The sequence below is a fragment of the Terrapene carolina genome, unplaced genomic scaffold, assembly GCF_002925995.2.
Source record: "Terrapene carolina triunguis isolate 2854851 unplaced genomic scaffold, T_m_triunguis-2.0 Scaffold35022, whole genome shotgun sequence".
Taxonomy (NCBI): domain Eukaryota; kingdom Metazoa; phylum Chordata; order Testudines; family Emydidae; genus Terrapene; species Terrapene triunguis.
In genome coordinates, this window is record NW_020699373.1 from 9,981,073 (window position 1) to 10,000,791 (window position 19,719).

The 19,719-nt window shown below is 39.1% G+C and overlaps 1 protein-coding gene across 1 annotated transcript; it reads left to right on the forward strand.

The window, feature by feature from the left end:
* Positions 1 to 451: 451 nt before the first annotated feature.
* Positions 452 to 19,280, forward strand: LOC113405302 (ceramide glucosyltransferase). Its single transcript, XM_029914318.1, has 9 exons — positions 452 to 511; positions 6,950 to 7,144; positions 8,673 to 8,775; positions 9,974 to 10,075; positions 10,972 to 11,084; positions 14,224 to 14,402; positions 15,391 to 15,477; positions 15,979 to 16,168; positions 18,701 to 19,280. The coding sequence occupies exons 1-9, from the start codon at positions 452 to 454 to the stop codon at positions 18,869 to 18,871; spliced, it is 1,200 nt and encodes a 399-aa protein (XP_029770178.1). The 3' UTR covers positions 18,872 to 19,280.
* The last annotated feature ends 439 nt before the right edge of the window (positions 19,281 to 19,719 follow it).

Here is a 19,719-nt window from a genome sequence, read left to right on the forward strand (position 1 = left end):
TGAACTGTACTTGTCAAAAACTTGAGTTGTCATGAGAACTGCTGCCGAAGAATGAATTTGCTTAAGTTGGAGGAAAAAAACAATTACAGAAGATCTATTGTTCTTGTTTTCTTTGATGGCTTAAAAAAAGTCTTTCCCATCCCTTGGTTTTTCTTTCTGAACTAAGTTACCCATTGAGAAAGGGATAACATGCTTGTTTGAAACACTGTCTTCTCATGTGTTGGACTACAGTGAAAGTGATTAGAAAACAACAAATTAAGGAATAGTTGCAGGTTTTGTGTGCAAAGTTGCTATGGAAAACAGCAGATGTCCTCAGATTCAATTCTTTGGTCACCTGATTGACTTGGACATTTGTACTCCTTCTGTGACTGAAATTCAGATAACCGCGAACAGGTCAGGTAATTGCTGCAGCTTGGCAGGAGTTACTTGACGCTCCCCTCTCTCCGAAGCAATGAATGGTATTGGGGAGGATGGGTTTACAGGACACCTGTTGGCAGCAAATGCTGCTCCAGTAAGTTACTACTTCATGGGATTGACAGCGTGACTTACACAAAAAATTAGACACTTCAAAACTAGAAAAGATCTATCATTCAAATACTGTGAAACTGTTGTTGAGCAGTCAGCAAAAGGAAATGAAGTTCACCATGGGTGCTGCCAGGCATACAGAGCAAACCGTGTATTACATTTTGGACTGTGGCTTTTTCAATATGGAGAGTCATGCCAAGCCTTTGGCTTTGCAAATAAGCTGTCCTGGAGAATTTGTAGATGTGGTATAGACTTTTGTCAAAGACCTGTGGCATCTATTTCAACTGAATGCTTTAGAGACTGATTATACAGGTATCAGTAAAGTACTGTATATTGGCTCTGGAGAAAAGAGAAATGACAGAATTACCTCTGGCGGAGGGGAAGTCTATTTGTTGACATAGAAAAATGATGAAAAGCCGAGCTGTTCTTACAAAGCACTCACTTCACACTGAGGAAAATATCTAATTCATAAAAAGAAAACTAGTAACCATTGAAGTTAAAGGTAAAACCTAAATTCCCAGAGAATTACAATAATGTGTGCACACAGTGTTCTTGGAATGAAGCCATTATTGTTTATTCCCAGATAATAATATTCCACAATAGGCACCTAGGAAATACTCCTTTATGGAAGGAGAGCAAACTTGGTACAGGCTCTGAGAGTTGAGGAAGGTGGAAGAAGGTAAATACTTACTTTAGGTATCCTATCTAAAGAGAGAAGAATGATAGCTTTGTGAGTACTAATTTAAAAACAAAATAGCAAGCTTAAAGAATTTTGTCAACTTTACCCTTACAACAGCAGTTCACCACTACATATCACAAGGAAATGTTAGCCCTTAAATTTGATTAGAAATAACTTGATATATAGATAGCTAGCCTTGTGATAGTGCCCAAAATGCAGCAGCCATGTTCTCAAACAGTTAAGGAAAACACCACTCTGGTCTCAAAGAGCATAAAGTTTTAGACCTAGAACTTCATAGCTTTTTACAGTTAGCAACTTTTTTCCCCTTGTAAATCTCAATGTCTTTCTTTCTGTCTTTCTTTCATTCATTGCAGTCAAAGGCAATGGGTAGCCCTATTATGGCTAACTTAATAGATGTCAGTTCTCATAATTGTAGCCTAGTGGGTAAAAGTGTCTGTTTCATATTTTAGAGAAAGCACGTTCAAATCCAGTTAAGTTTCTACTGGCACTCTTTTCTATAAATGTGACTTAGTTTAAATCTTGTTAACATTCTAAAATGCACAAAACCTGATCCAAAATACTTTTAAAAAATGTAAATGTTGCCTAATCACCCCAATTGTCTTCACTCTTCTCTTTCAATAGCTACTTTTTAACAAGCCTGTTCTTATATCTCCTAGAGTGTTTTTATGCCATATTTCCAATAAAATTTAATACCTTTTAATTGTTTTTAACATTGCCAATTCAAACAAATTACTACATTCTGAAAATGGCAAGCTTTCCCCAGCATGAGCAGTTCATATCTATTGTATAAAATATTTCTTAAACAAACAAACAAATCTGTCTTTTTATTCTTGTGCTACATAACTGGGAAAACCTGTCTGTGTGGTTATTAGCATGGAAGTAGTCATGACATTTTAAAATCACGATAGTACTGTAATAGTAGGGCTGTCTGTACGTTCATGGCACTGACAGTAAACCATGAGGCTTGTACTAGTTTAGTGTGCTCCAGTCTCTTTATCATCCAGAGTGCACATGCATGCTTTTTACAGTAATATTAGCAATAGAGTAACTTTTCTTCCACGAAAGAAGCTGCCTCTACAGATGCCTTCTGTCTCTGTTGCTCTCATGAGGACCCTGTCAACACTGCAAGCCTCATGCCCCTCGTAGATATGGTATCCACAGTACCTCCTCCATGTACTATTATATCAGGAACTTACTTTCATAATTATCACAAGGATCTGCAGTTTATCTTGTACTTTGGACCACCTCGTTTCCACTCTGCTCTAATCTATCCCGCTACTCATTCTAATAGTCCAAACAACCACCACTTCGTTTTAAATTAACCTGCCCCAGAAATATTTCTTCCTTCTCCTCAAAATGTGTAGTTTCCCCTGAAAGTAGCCTCCCCTTTGCCCCCCCAGGCCAGGTCATCCAAGATTGAGTCCTGGGCCACTGTTGACTTTTTTTGTCCTTAAAAATAACTACCTCAAAGCTAGGTATCTCGTGGTCCCGTAGGGCTAGAAATTTGAAATTTATCTCAGTGGAAAAAAGAGTAATTTGCAGTTTTTAAAAGGAGACACAGCACTTTCTTCTAGCTGTGGAAGAACATGAGACACAGGAATTCAAACTCATAACAGTTTTATGTACAAAAAGGTGACACAGGCCCAAGATTGAATCCTGCCTGTTTTGGGCTTCGGGTAGAAATACTTTTTTGGGGGGGAGGGGAAGAAATCTGTGTTTGAGGTACGGAGGAAGAAATCTTATCTGGCTGGTTTGCGGTGATGACTGTTCAAAGCTGCTCTTGGGCTGGAATGTTGACATCCTGGGATATTAATTAGTGGGCAGGCAAAGATGCAGGATAATCTTTTTCACATGGTTATTTTCTCCATGTGCATGTGTGTAAGTAACACGGGCAACCACCTCCCATGATCCCACTCGTGGCCAGAGGTCACTTAAAAGCACCCTTCCTCTATTTCCTGCCCCTCCCCCCCCCCCCCCGGGTACTTTAAGAACTCACTCAATTCAAAAGTATTTCAAACAGTCTCCCCTTGGGGTCCAGGTGCATACTGGCACTCTGGGCCTCTACCCCAGTTCACCGTCTTTCCTCATAATCCAAAATAACACCATGGTCTTTCAGAAATAGAACACAAACTCAGTCTTCATCCCAATTTCAGATGGCACAGTCCCACCTCCTTGAGGGGGTCTTTCTGCTTCCCAGCATCTTCTGCCTTTAGTTTGCCCTTCTCCACAGGCCTTTCCAGTCTCACCCCTGCTTGGACAGGGTGGCTCTCAGGCCTCCCTGCCTGGAGAACTGTCATCACTTTCTCCTGCTTCTTGAGCTTTTCCACTTACTGAGGGCCCTGCTGAAGCTTTCTTGCTTCCTGCAATGTGTAACTAATTTCCAGGGTTTCCCTACTTCATTGCAATATCCTGCTCCTTTTGTATGGGAATCACATAATTCCTCTCAGGTGAGGCTCATCCTATAATCAGCGTTGGCTTAGCTCCAGGCTCTCCAGCCATCCTATTCCATTACACTGTATGTAGTCCAATGTTCTCCATAGCAATGTTTCCCCCCTTCATTATTTGGGATCTCTTCTTTCTTTCTCTTCTATCTTTCTCCCACTTCACAAAATCTCTCGTCCTTTTTCATGACCCTTCCTTCTTTTATTAAAACTATTTCCCACTCAATCTTCTCTGCCCCCTTCTCCTTCTCTGGGTCTCCTGTCCTCACTTGTCCTTGCCTCCTTCCTCCTCCAAATGTGCTCTCCCAGCACCATTTCCTTTCCTCATCTACCTTGTTCTCCACCTTCTAATTTCCCTGAATCTGCCCCAGTGTCCTTATTCTTGTGTTGCGAAGCATCTGCCACTCTGTTCTGTCCTGGATGCTCTTCGTTCTCTGGCTCCTTACTTCCCCTCAATACTGTCTCCAGTTCTCCCAGGGTTCTCTTTCATCACAGTCAAATTGTCCCCCCCACCAGATCTTCTTTGATCTCCTCAGGCTAGGTCTTCCTTTACCCTAGATTATTAATAATAGATACCTATAGTTAGTGTAGAATGGTATAAGAGAGCTTTGTGTACATACCTGGCCCTTAGTCCAGGAGCCTTTGACCCCGCACCAGGACCAACTGGGTTCTGAACTGCATAGGGAATGTCTACAATATAATAAAATGCATTTAGCTGGCTCATGTCAGCTGACTTGGGCTTGGGCTGTGGGCCTATAAATTTTCAGTATAGATGCTCAGGCTGGCGCCTGGACTCTGTGACCACCCCCACCCCACCCCAGGGTCTCAGAACCTGGGCTCCAGCCTGAGCCTGAAGATCTGCACTGCAGTTTTATAGCCCTACAACCTGAGCATGAATCAGATGACATGGCCAGCTGTGGGTGTTTTCTTGCAGTGTTAGCATTACCCACAATGGCTTCGAGATAAGCCTCCTGGGAGCCTCTTGATCCTACTAGAGATTGACATCTGCAATTTTTGCAGTAAATGAAGCAAGAGATGACAGCCTTGCTTATTACACCAATCTTATTTGTCCCCTGAGCATCATCCATCTTGTGCACTGAATAAGGAGGCAGGGGCATTTAGGGGGGGGAGGAATAGTATGTGATCAAGTATCTGAAGAGTGTGTCATCATGCATACCCACAAAGCGGCAGAATTAAAGTTATACCGGAAATCTTAATTTTGGCACTTACTGACTTTTGAGTGGTTGTCTATGCAACCATAATATTCTTTTAACATTATTTTTCTATGATCTTCACAGTAGCACTATGAAGTCAGTCACTTCCTTCTAAAACTTTGAAGATGGGACTTTGGTTTTTGAACACCCACGTGAAGTGGATTACTTTACCACTTTTGCCATCTACACAGCAGCTGACTGTCATTGTCAACACTCTCTTGCTTCTGCTGTAGATATTAAAAAAAAAAAGGGCAGGGGGAACAGGGTTGGGAGTGGGTCATACACCTAGGCTTTGTCTACACCGGCTTTTTGGCATCAAAATCTTTGTCGTTCAGGGGTGTTTAAAAAAACACCCCTCCCCCCCCCAAACGACACACGTTTTACCGACTAAAAGCGCCGGTGTGAACAGCGTCTTTTAGCGGCATGGCTCTGTCGCTAAAAGCTGCGTAATGTAGCCATAGCCATAGTGTCTGAAAGGTAGGTGACCCCCAAGGGCACTAAACCCTATAGTGCAATCCTGTGCCATTTTCTGAAACCATTCTGTTTTTTTGGATTATTACTGTTCTTGGCATAATGTGCTAGTAGATTTCCAGAGGGTCTCATATACACAGCTTTTCAAAGGAATTTGGTCAAGCTAATTGTATACAGTAAAACTATAAAAACAACAAGGAGTCCAGTGACACCTTAAAGACTAAGATTTATTTGGGCATAAGCTTTCGTGGGTAAAAAACCTCACTTCTTCAGAGGCATGGAGTGAAAATTAAAGATACAGGCATGAATATAGGCACATGAAGCGACGGGAGTTGCGTTACAAGTGGAGAATCACTTGTCAACACTGGTTCGCCACTTGTATGGTAACTCCCTTCTCTTCATGTGCCTATATTTATGCCTGTATCTGTAATTTTCACTCCATGCCTCTGGAGAAGTGTGTGTGTGTGTGTGTGTGTGTGTGTGTGTTTGTTTGTTACCCACGAAAGCTTATGCCCAAATAAATCTTCGTCTTTAAGGTGTCACCGAACTCCTCGTTGTTTTTGTGGATACAGACTAACACGCTACCCCTCTGTTACTTGGCAGTAAAACTACAGTATCCTTGTTACCTGATGAAATAAAACTCTACTTAAAAAGCTTTCCCCCTACCCCACTGTGCTGTTTACTGTCTATATTTTTTGCTCAGCTTGGACAGTGAAGTAAACAAGTCATTTTCACCCTTGTTTGTAGTCCATTTCTCTTTCTGATTCTTCTGCTGAAATACTGGTGGTCTCCGCGCTTTAAGGGAAAATGTAGGTCTCAAAAACCTTTTTTCCCTTAAAATTAAAAGGCTGTGTTGCTGTTCTAACACACTTCTTACTAGAAGACAAACTTGTGGAAAATAGATTTAGCTCTCCTGTAAAATTTCTGTGCTCATTTTTCATGGTTTTTGTTGCCTTTTTATTTAAAACATTAACTGGTAAGTTACACTATTACAGCTTTCAGGCTGTGAAATTTAGACATAGTGTCACTATGTAGTTGAAATGTGTTTTGATGTAATTATTTCCCCTAGAATATGCCTACCCTTATGAAGTGCGTAGCTTGGTTGCCATGTGTCGTAAAACTTCATAGAAATAGAGTTCAAATTATAACATTTTAACTCCCATTAATAGCTCAGTCTGACATGCTTTGATCCTCATTTCACTCTGTTGCTTTAAAGGGACACTGACTAGATTGTGATAACAATTTTTTTAAAAAAGAGTTAGAAGTAGTTTCAAGTGCACATCTGCTGTAGAGCCCCTGCTTTTTTTAAAATTCTTACAATTGTGTGATCTATTTATATAAATAGCTTTTTTCCCCCTCTCTCCTCTCTTGCTGTGTGAAAGACCCATGCAAACAGGGGAAACTGACTACACAGAAGAGCAGAGAAACTGATTAGATAAAATCAAATGCACAAAATAAATTAGTGTCAATATTTTTCAATGTGACTTTTTTCTAAGTTAATATTGTGAACTACTTGGTGTTCAGACTGATTGATTCAAGGGAGGATTGAAACTAACTAGATCAAAGATGTGAGGTTTGGTGTGTAGTTTACTTGTAAGATCAGAAATACTTTCAAAGATAGCTATATATATATAGATGATTTTTTTTGCAGACGTCTCCACCTCAACAAGAAAGCAACAGACAAACAACCCTATAGCAAGCTTCCTGGTGTCTCACTTCTAAAGCCATTAAAAGGTGTAGATCCTAACCTCATCAACAATTTAGAGACCTTCTTTGAACTGGATTATCCAAAGGTATGTCTGAGTTTACTTTTTTCAGAAGTTGAATTGGTGGCCTGTGCTAGAGCTATCAGAGTATAATGTGAATTTTTATTTTTACACGATAGATGGAGACAAACAACTTACGTACCACCTTATGTATTTCATGACATCTGTTTGTTACCTCCCTTGTTCCTGATATCTCGGCTACAACATCCCTACTCATTATTCTGTCAAACCATCTTATCTTGTGCTAGATTGGGGTGTATTTGTACCATAGCATTCTGCAATATAGTTATATAACTATTTCGTGCGCACTAAACTAGCAACAGCTTTGCCAAGTTTATGTACCAAACAGTGTACTTGTAAGCATTTACTTTAATATGTGGCCTGACTTTGATTTACAGCCTCTGGTTCAGGACTCAAATCTTGCACCATACCCAGTGCTTCAGGCTCTCTCTCTATTATGTTCCCTGCTGCTGCTTCTTTCTTTCTTTTTTTTTTTTTTTTTTTTTTCCCCCAAATGTGGAGGATGTTTACCCATCATTCTGGTAAAGCATAATGCGTGAACTGAAAATGACCCAGTGGGCTAAACACTCTTTTATGGCCACCTTACGTTGCCATTTTTGTCCCATTTGTTCTTTGGTTTCCCCTTTTTTCATACAACCAATAGACACATCTTCGTTTTTAATTGTTTTTTAGTTTTATATAGTGGGCCTGGGAATGTTAGGTTTAGGACTTGAATTGAGAAGTGTAGTCTTACAGTTGTTCTGAAATACTGGGCTAGGCATTATTACAGTGTGTCTTACAATGCTATGTATATAAGAAGTAAAACAGAAATTTTGTAGTGACATTACAAATGAGGCTTTGCTGGGACTCCCAGTGGGCGTAAGAGGCTGTCTGAGGATTCCTTTCCAGGATCAGGCCTTCAAACGCTTTATTCCGCAAGTACTTGGCAAAGTGCCTTAAGTTCTGCAGGAAAGGGACAAAATACAGCATTGCTCCTGAAAGCTGCATTGTTGGGAACTCAAGCTTTTGGTGAAAGGCAATGTAAACACTTAAGCACAATAGCTGGTTTCAGTCTTATTGTAGTAATCATTGAAAGAATATTTGATAACTTGTAGCCTTAAAAAATATCCTTAATATTTTGGGGTTCTTAAAGTGTAATAAATTTGGTTTTCTCGTGCGTGTGTGTGTGTGTGTGTGTGTGTGTGTGAAAGAGCGAATCAAACATTTAACTTTTCCTGTACAATAATGATGTTTGTTTCCTGCATAAAAATACCTTTCCAGTAACACAAAAGAAAATTCTTTAATGTTTTACAAGTACAAAAATGTTCTCTGGGGCTGAAGGCTATATGTTTTTTCAGAAGTACTGATGGTATACTCTAACAGCAGCATTCTTCACTGATAATACAGTACTTGTAGCTATTGATGTGTAAAAGCAAATCCTTCAGTTCTGTAACACTGCTTCCTGTGCCAAGTTTTGGTAGAGTTTTGTAGACTGTAACTATTTCCTTATTTTAATAAGTTGTACACCCATTTGCATCAAATCTTGTTTTACTAGTATGAAGTGCTCCTGTGTGTACAAGATCATGATGATCCAGCCATCGATGTGTGTAAAAAGCTCCTTGGCAAATACCCGAATGTTGATGCTAGATTGTTTATAGGTAAGTAATACAACTGCATGGCACAATTCATGCCTTTATAAATGGATCGTAAAGAAGCTAACAGCAAAAAAATGTGTGGAGTCTTCTAAACTGGGAAACCTGTATTTGTCTGTGGATGCTGGTTCTGTAGTAGGACAGCCTATTCGAAGGAAATGTAAGCTTGTCATCGACATCCTGACGCCAATTAAAAAAACAAACTCCAAGGAGGATAATTTGTGCGAATTAATATTAGCCACTCTCTTCTACTCCAGAATCACTCCTCTCAGTGCTAGGGCTGTGCAGCTTATCAATTACTTCAGTCTTAAGACTGCAAAAAACAATTGTGCATTGGACCTCGATGCCAGTTGGCTAGGCCTGAATACCCAGAAATGATTTTTAGAGTGTTACCACGTACCTTCATGATAGTAGGTCTACTCCCAAGACATTTTCCTACTCTACACACTTGTAGGATAGGGCCACCTCCTCTCCTCTATGTGCCTTGTGTTTAAAGGAGGGGAAAGGAGCTTTAGTGCCCAAAATCTTTATTGCTCTCCCTGCCTAACTTTGAACAAACTGAATGATGTCTGGTACTCAGCTAGGGACAAAAATGCTGAGGTGGTGGTGATTTTTATTTGTATTACCATAGTGCCTAGGCACCTCAGTCATGGACCTGGACCCCATTGCACTATCTGCTGTACAAACACAGAACAACAAATTGGTCCCTGCACCAAGGAACTTTTAATTCTATTCTCCCACCCAAACAAACACACAAAAATCATACCCAAGAGAGTCATTGCTATATATAATATCAGTTGAGTTGGCAAACTCAGGAGAAGGGGACTCTAACCCCTTAGAATGCAGTCTCTGAGCCCCAGCAGATAGCTGTTGTATGCACAGGGCCCTTAGTGTGATAAACAGTAATTTAGTGAGCTTATAATATTGTCTCTTCGATACAAAATTTAATAAAAATGTTCTTTGGAAAAACTACAGTATCTGTTAATGGGATGAATATATGTAACATAGGCTTCGACTGTCTTCTTTGTTTGGCTAAGAAGACCAGAATAGATTTTCAGAAGTGAAGGTTAGCATTTACCATTACCACCCTAATTTTAGAGGGGAGGGGTATAGAGTCTGTATTCTATTACATATTTGTAAAATAGCTTCTGGATTTTGGAAACATGCATGATGTGTATAACTGTTTTTTATTTTTAATTTTAAGGTGGAAAAAAGGTTGGCATCAACCCCAAAATTAACAATTTAATGCCAGGGTATGAAGTTGCCAAGTATGATCTCATATGGATATGTGACAGTGGAATCAGAGGTAGGTGTATGGTGTGATGGTGGTATTTGGAGTGTTGTCTTTTAAAAATACAGTACTGACTACCTGCTTCTTGGCTGTACCGCTAGACAGGCAATTTAGTTCTCATAAGTCTATACATTAAGATTGACTTCCAATTGAGTTACAACTGTTAAAGGACACGGTCTGCTTTAATTTGGGATCTTAAATGACATGGCTTCTGAATTCAATTATATGAAATGTTGTCTGTACTTCAATTTAGTGGATTTTTGTTGATCACTCCAAAGCTAAATTAAGTTGCACCTGTGTGATTAATGCTCAGTGTATAGCTCTGCACAGACACAGGCACTAACTGATTGGTGGTTTTGTACACACACACACACACATACACACACACACTCTCTCACTCTAAGATGAAATAGGCATGTCTCTTGCTGTAATGTACAAGTTAAAAAAATAAGAGACTTTAATCCTAAGTAATGTCTTTCAGTTAAAGTAGCACATCCAATTTTTAGTTTTAGAGGATGTTTGCACTTCTAAAAATGAAACAATTATTTTGATACTTCTAGTGATTGAGTTACTTGTACTCTAATTTCAGGTCTCAATCATAACTACAGGTATTTCTCCTTTTGCAGAAAATCTAATTTTAAAAAATTGGTGTCAGTTTTTATTGTCCCACTGCTGCCAGTCTGCAAATTGTTAGAAACTTATGCTAGACTGTAAATGTTGACAGCTCCAGTCTTAGTGGAATTTTTTGTTACACAAAAATATAGTTCACCAAATATGTGACTAACCTTTTCTGCACTTTTAGTAGTAGAATATAAACTTGAATATATCTTTATAGAGTGAACTTCACTACTAATAATGAACAAATGGCATACAATGTTTGCATACTAATAATCTATTTATCATTTACTTAGTAACACCAGACACCCTAACTGATATGGCCAATCAAATGACAGAGAAAGTTGGTTTGGTCCATGGTTTGCCCTATGTAGCAGACAGACAGGGCTTTGCTGCCACTTTAGAACAGGTGAGTGCAATATTACTTTCTTTTGTTGTGGTTTCTTTCCAACAATGTTTTACCTTTAATAAGCTTTTTATATATAAATTTAAAAAAATATTTTATAACATTCGCATGAGTATTAAGCCTAGTTTACAGGAAATTGTAACAGTGTTGACAGCCTGTGGTTCAGTGTCTAAGATTACAACTTTATAATCTAAAACCTTTATTTTATATAAAGTTTGTGAGAACTGACCAGGAAAGTCACTGCTTTCAGCACCGGGCCCAATTGATTGAGCTTCCTCTGTGGTTTTGTGGGATGGGGGAAGCTTTTGAATTCACCTCTGATGTGCTGGCAGGGCAAGTTCTTTGCTGTGAACTAGAAGTGAGACTGTTACTGCCCTTTGTTTAAGCAGCAGTTCTTGTCCATTGGATCCATGTATTACAGAACAAATAGACCCTTCCTTGATATCCCAGCAGCCTAGTCACAACTCTGCTGCCAAAAGGGCTTTCATGCTGGCCCTGAAGGCCCCTCTGCCCACCCGGAGGGGTACTGTGGGTTAAAAAATTTTGGAGAGACTTGTGAGTATTTACCCTTGGATGAATTTCACCCTTCATAAATATTTACTTTAATATAATTGTAAGCAGAAATATATACGCCACCTCTTCTGAAGAACCATCCCTAGGGTAAAAACATTTAGTTTAGTTGTGAACAAAGGAACCGTAATGGCTTAAGGTAAGACACGGGAGCAGTCTGTGTGTGATCGGATAGTAAACACTTTATTTCTAGTAATTTTTTTGTAAAACCACTAATGGGCCACTTATAGGAACTGTGGTGATGTGCATGTTTTATTCCTGAAGACCATACTTCATTTAGAGTGGTTGGAAATTTATGATGTAAATAAAAAGGATCAAATTAAAATGCTGTAGTTTGAATAAACAAAACTTTAAAATCTCAGGAAATCCAAAGTGAAGTTTCCATTTTAAAAAAAAAACCACCCCAAAAAAACTGAATTTTTTGCCTTGCCAAAGCACATCCTTTAGCTATTCACTAGATAACCCTTCACGACCAATCACCAGGCTTCCTTTACGCTTCCAATACTGAACCATCACATCCCCCCTAAAGCACCACATAACTGAGAGATACCTCTATGTAGTCCAGAAACACTGCCCTCAATTCTCCATCACATAGTGCAGTGGTCTCCAAAGTGGGGTGCGTGCACCCCAGGGGGTGCGCAAGAGGATCCTTGGGGGTGCACGGCAGTTCGGGTGGGATACTGATAGGGGTGCGCGATCAAAAAAGTTTGGAGACCACTGACATAGTGAAATGAGTAGTCCTATGACTCAGTGCACTCTTCACACTATATATTGACTAGGATATCTAACTTTTCCTTATCCTCCTAATACAATATTACTAGTGATACTGTGCCATCGAGATAAACAAAGATCTAACTTAACTTGTGTATGCTACACGCTTCTAAAATCTGAATTTGTACTTAGCAACTTTGTGTATTTTTAAATTTACAGCCAGGACCCTATTAAGTGCATTATTGCTAGGGAATGGGTACCAAACTCCACATGTCCAGATTCTCAAACATTTCTGCTTGCTTTTACAGAATTCCAGTAAACAGTTCTTTAGGGTAGATTTCCAGCCTGAGTGCTATCTGATAACACACTTTGATTTTGTAACTTCCACAACTTAGTGTTTTGGTTTTGAAGAACAATACTTGCAATGTTAATATTTTGTCAAGTAACTTTAATGATGCCAGTTTTTTACATTGTAATTGATGCTGGCAGTTGGCAGAGCAAAGTTCAGTTTACAAACTGATACTTAATTGCTTAATCTCTCTGACATGCTATTGATAAGCTTAGCAGAACTCTATTTTTATTTTTTTTATAATTTCAACAGATAATATAGATGTTTATTTTTAAGCATTTTCTATTTTTATTGATTTTGAATTTTCAGTTATGGGAAATTTTTGTGGGGATCAGACAATAATTACTTAATGACAGACATTGAGATGCAAAAAATTAAAGCTTTATAACCGTTTAAGCAGAAATGGTCAACATCATATGTCAAAATATACAGCATAAATATCCTTAAATCAAACACTAAGTTCGCAAGCAACATTTTTCTTACTTGCCTATCTGTAAATTTCAATTATTATTGACAGAAATATTTTTTGTTGGTTTGTGTGTGTACAGTGAAATTGACATTTACCACCTAAAAATCTAATCCTTTAACTGTTTGCTGTGTGTGTATGTGTGTGCGCCTGTCTGCAAATGAGCACAAATGGTGGATAGGGCTGGTGACGTGAGCTCTGCTGGATTCCTCATAGGCCCTTGGAAGTTCTTCTAAGCTGATTATGATGTTTATAGGTGAAACCTCAGCTTAATATTTTTTATAATAAATAACTCCAAAATTCTCCATCTACCCTTATTAAAATCAATACTGTACACCATTCTGATTTGAGGACTCGTGGGACCACAGTTTTGTTTTATTCTAGATCAAGTTGTTTTTGAGACAGTTCATCAAAATTGCTGTGTTTTGTGTTCTGCACCAGTGTTATAGATTCAAATAGATAGTTGCAGAATTCTAGAAGGGGTAATACGTTCTGGTCTCCTGTGTCCTAAAACCTTGTTTATCTAAGTCTGAGTTCTTGGACTATGTACTCCTAATAGGGCAGTGAAACACAATAAATACTTTAAGTGGGAATGAGACAATGTAAAGCAGTAAGAATTCATAACAAATATTAATACATTAACAAGTAAACCGCATTGTGCCTAATACAAGATGGGCGATTGATATTTGCGTTTTTAAAGTGAAAAACTTTTGAAACAAAGCTGCTTTCTTCAGTTTAGGACAAGAAGTGAACGTGTAGTTTTTGATTCTTCCTATGCTATTCTGTACTGTGCAGGCAGAGGCGTTTCAAAGCAAATAGATAGCACAATACAAAAACTGTAGCTGCTTGAAAGGTTTCTGCCAAGTTTCTTTTAGTGAAGTCAGCCACCTCTAGCTAGCCATTATCTTGTCAAAATCTTTTAGAGAAATAAATCTGATAGTAAAGATGCCATAAGTGAAGTAGAAAGTCATTTGACCAAAAAAATAATTTGCACAAATTGTCTGCATAGTTCTAAAGCCCGATTTATTACTATTCTCTTTTTGTAGGTATATTTTGGCACTTCACATCCCAGATCGTATATTTCTGCCAATGTAACTGGCTTCAAATGTGTAACAGGAATGTCTTGCCTGATGAGAAAGGATGTATTAGACCAAGCTGGAGGACTGATAGCTTTTGCACAGTACATTGCTGAAGATTACTTTATGGCCAAAGCAATAGCTGACCGGTAAGATAACTTCCAGTGAGTCTTCTTTAGACAATATTAAGTTTACAGTGTGCTATACTTACAGTCTTTGTTTTTGTAAGATAAAACTAATGCCTCTTGGTTAAGTATTTGATTTGAGGCACATTCACTGTGTATGTTTAAAACTATGGTAGGTGTTCCCATGTAGTGCATAAGTAGCAGCATAAGCCTCCCCACCCTTCTGTCCCCTGTGCATGAAATGTCCTCTCTGAATTAATCTGTAGGGCTACTACCCTCTACTCCTGCAAGTACCTTCTGAAGAGCCACTTCTTCTGGGACCTCTGCAAGGAGGTAGCAAACAGGTGATGGCCAGGTTGTGCAGCATTGGGGATATATGATTGTATTATTTAAAAAAAACAAACAAACCTTTCAGTTGATTTGGAACCCCCAAGCTATGCACACACTAACCTATGGAATCATGGAAACTTATTTTCATTACCGTGCTCATCCCTTTTCTCCTCCTGTTAGTCACATTCTTTGCATCTTGTTTCAAATAAGAGTGCAAGCTCTTTTGTGGCAAGGTACGGGCCTACCTGTGTGTTAGTGCCGTGTCGGCCCCAAAGAGATTGTGACTGACTGGGGTTTCTAGATACTGCCACAGTGCAAATAACTAAGAACAATGGTGGAAATGTGTGTCCATCTATCCTATATGAATAGATCCTTTGAGAAGTAATTAAACTTGCATCTCAATTTCAGAAGTCTACAAGGGATCAATTTTTCTGTGAACAAGGCACAAACATAATCTGTGTTGTTGCTGTTGGCTCAGGTTTTCTGAAGTAGTAATATGTGACTCCTTTTTCAATTACCAGTCTCTCTTGTGTGTGGAAAGAGAAATTATTGCTTATATTCAGCATGATAGTTTAACCATTTTATTACAGCATATATGGCAATGATAACATGTCCTTCAACGCTTGAGTTGTTCTTTACGTATGTTATTTGGAAGTTACTTATGACGTGCATTCATTTTCAGAGGTTGGAAATTTGCAATGGCCACACAAGTTGCAATGCAAAACTCTGGTTCATATTCCATTTCACAGTTTCAATCCAGAATGATCAGGTAAAAATTCTAACTATATAGATTTTTCTCCTGTCTTTCTCTGTCATTGCCTCCAATCAGTTCACAATTATAAGGTATAATGCACTTTTCCGAACTAACCATTTGACCTAGTAGCCCAAATAGAACTGCTAAAGTATCAGTTTACATTCTGATGCAGCTTTCATGCGGGAGAGCTTTCTAATGGATTATTGAGAGAGAAATAAACACTGAAGAGCATTTAATAGAACAAATGTAAGCAAGCATTTTTCTAAATACTTCAGTATACTCCAGTAGAGACGTTTTGGACTTTGTGTGCAATAACCATATAACAGATATTGTTTATGCCAATATTTGCTGGAGTGGGTATTAAGCAAAAGATTAGAGGAGGGTTTTATTGAAAAGAAACGTAAAGCACAACTTATTGAGGGAAAGGGGAGGAAATGAAAACAGAATTTTCACTATGTATTATGCAGCAAAGTTTGTCTGGTATTAAAAATAGACTTTTTATATTTTTAATTTTAGGTGGGCCAAACTGAGAATTAACATGCTGCCTGCTACGATAATTTGTGAGCCAATCTCTGAATGTTTTGTTGCCAGTTTAATTATTGGATGGGCCGCTCATCATGTTTTCAGATGGGATATAATGGTATTTTTCATGTGTCACTGTTTGGCATGGTTTATATTTGACTACATTCAACTAAGGGGTGTCCAGGTATGTAGTTGGAGTCCATATTGACCTGTGTCTTATACTGAAAGGTATTGCTAATGCCATTATTACAGTTAAAACTGACTTCACTTGAGAATCTTGTATAAAGCACCATCCTGGGAGATAGGCTAGAATTTGGCCTCATGCATTTTCTGCTATCTTACATTCATGCAACCCCAGTTTAAATGGGAGTGTAAGGCAGGACAGAATTTGGCTTTCTGTTCTAGTTTTGTTCTTTGTAAATACTGCCTCTCTCTGCAAACTTAGGGAATTTTGAAATATGATACTTGAAAGACAAGCATCTTCTCTAGATGTTTGCTTACGAGCACCTTCCCTTTTCCCTTCAAGATATTATACACTCAAATGCCTAGGGAGGGAAAAGGTATGAACTACTCATGGCCTAAAACCTAGCTTATTCCTGGTGATGCACGAGAAGATTGGTGTTTGTTTTTAACCTGCTTTAGCTGCAAAGCCTGTGGGTATGTCTATGAGGTGAGCTGTGGTGGTGATTCTTAGCTTGAGGAGACACTAGCTCTGATTGAGCTAGCACACTAAAAATAGAGTGTAGCTGCCACGGCATGAGCCGGAGGAAGGACTAGCTACCCAGAGTACAATCCTGTCTGAGGCCATAGGCATGAAATTAGGATGGCTAGCGCCTGCCACCTCTTGCTCGGCCGTGGCTGCACTCTATTTTAACATGCTAGTTTGATCAGATCTAGTGTGGTTATGTCTCCTTGAGCTGAGAATCACGCCCTTAGCTCTAAGTGTAGGCATATCCTGTGACTTAAGAAAGCTGAGCTGTTTATACATTCACCCTAACTTGAAAATGGTACAGAAAAAATATAAAATCAGGAGTACAAATGCAATGAGGGGACTTTATTACTGGGGGGGAGGGAGCGGCAAGTGGACTTCAACAGAATTTCAGATGTGGGAAACCACTGCATGGATCATAGTGTTCTGGTCTCAAGATGGCACTGCAGGAATCTTTCAAATTGATCCCTCCTTTCTGCACCACCACCACTCTCCCTCCCTCTTTTTTCTTAAAAAAAAAAAAAAAAAAAATCTTAGAATTGACTAGCATTGAAATCTTGCATTTGGTCTTGTGCCTGGCGTTCTTCTTGCCAGCACCCTTAGTGGTGTGAAATTGATTCAAAATCAGTTTCATTTTACTACTGGAGGCAAAGAAATAGCACCACTGCTTCAGAGCACAGGCAGAATTGGAGTCCTGGACATTTTTACCTTTCTTCAGCTTGCCATCTGACCTTTCTTCTGGTGATTCTGGTCCAAATCCTCAGGAGCATTTCACCCTCCTTGGACACACTACCAGTGTACTACGGCCCAGGGAGGAACATCTGGTATAAGGATGATCCTGCAGTGGCATATGGCTGACTTAGGGGCTCATTCTCTACACACCACCTTTGCTGTCGCTGTAGTGGGGAAGGAAGAGGCAGAACCACATGCCCCATTGCATTTCATAGACCTTGGTGTAGGTGCCTTGGCTCCATGTGGCCCTTATAGGCTGATATGACTTAAAAACATCTCTCTGGCTGCTCTCACACAGCACCTGGTGGAATGCATGCACCACGAGCAAGGCTAGCATTGGGTAGTGCCAGTGGGAGCTTCGTGCCAGTTTTGCACTCCCCTCTCCCTTTCCACCCTCCTCATCTTATGTGCTTTTCGTTTGGAATGAAATACACCCCTGTGCAGAGGGACCACACAGGACCTGTGCACTATTTACATCCTCCTTAGGCCCTGTTCTGTAGGCTTAAATGGTACATAGGTCTTGTGCCATGCTCTCTGTATAGGGTGGATTTCACTCTTTGGGAATACCCAAGCATCTGGCCCACTAACTACTACTTTAGTGTGTGTGAGCTGCTTTTCCAACTCATCTCTGTTGCCTAAAATGGAATGTCTATTTGAAGGTCTCTTTTTATAGTCTTCATTTGAAGAGACAGTTAACTAATGAGAAACTTGAGCCATTCTCCTTTTTCCCCCATCTCCTCCTTCTGTACACAAGTGATTTCTCAAACCCTGCTAGTGATCATGCCATGATCCTACCATTTAATGTGTAGTATTCATCACGGCAGGTGAATAGTTAACTTTGTTTGAGAAGTACAACAATTTTCAGACTGTGTATGTGAAAATAATATAAGCTTTCTTTAGACCAAGAGTACTTTTGAAATTGTATCTTCTTGTTGTTACTGTTGGTTTCTAAGTGTCTGATCCATCTCCCAGTAAAGTTAATTAACTTCATTGGGTGTTGAATCAGGCCCCAAAGCATTCCACTGTGGCTGAAACACAGTACAGTATTGAAAATATTTACTAAATGGGTTGCTTTGAAATTGGGTAGGCTACAGTATGTTGGCAAAATGGATGCTGTTGTATATTTTGAGGATAATTGCTTAACCAAACACAATTTAATTGATAAAAGACTGTACACATATGATAATACACTTCTCTTTAAACAAGATGTGCCCATAAAATAAATATTTAATTTAGTAGTTGCATTAAATATTAATGTCTGTGTTTCATTCCCAGGGTGGTGCCCCGTGTTTTTCAAAACTTGATTATGCGGTAGCTTGGTTCATCAGAGAATCCATGACAATATACATTTTCCTATCTGCCTTATGGGACCCCACTATTAGTTGGAGGACAGGACGCTACAGATTACGCTGTGGAGGCACTGCAGAGGAAATCCTTGATGTATAGCCCCAGCTTTGTGACTGTATTTCAAAAAAGAAAAAAAAGGAGAAAAAAAAGTATTATAAATTATGTTTATATAAATGCTTTTAAAAAAATCTACCTTCAATAGTTTTATTACTTGTATGTTTTGGTATTTGTTCTTTAATTTATTTTTGCATGGCACTTGCATCTGTGAAAAAATACATCTGTAGTTTTGGCCAAATGGTACCTTCTTTTTTATGTATAAAAGGAAATCAAGAGAATTGGTCCCAGGATCCATTTTCTTTATGAATGTTCTGCAGTAAACTCTAAAGACAGTATCCTTCAGTACAGGAAAAGCTTCTTGCTCTGTGGTACGCTATCTTAGTAAATTGAGAGGTAAAATGGCCTTTGTCCATTGGATTGCAGCAGATTGGAGAGTAACATCACTACAGAAGTACAATAGGCTTCTGCAGCATTTGAAAGATGGAGCTAGTAGCGGAACACTAGGAGAGAAGTCCTTAGATGCTTTATGCCTACCTCTTGTAGTTGCTGCAGAGCAAATATAAACTAATAGATAACTAGGCCTTGCAAAAAACAAAAGCTGGAGTCTTGTATTTATATGTATATATTAAAACTATTTTTTTTGTCTCATTTGCAATGAACCAAAAGTGGACTGAGTTTGGGGTGGGTGGGTGGAACTATTAGTTAGCCATGTGTTGAGGGCATCTTTTGGCCAACTCTGATTGGTTCTGTCTTGAACCATTGTTATCACTGTGCTGTAATTAGCCTAGCTAATCCCCTTCATCATTCCTGTCCTCTTTAAGGAGTTTTTTGTTTCTGTGGGTGAATGTTTTGATAATTGTGTGTGGGGGGGGGGATGCAGTTCAAAAACA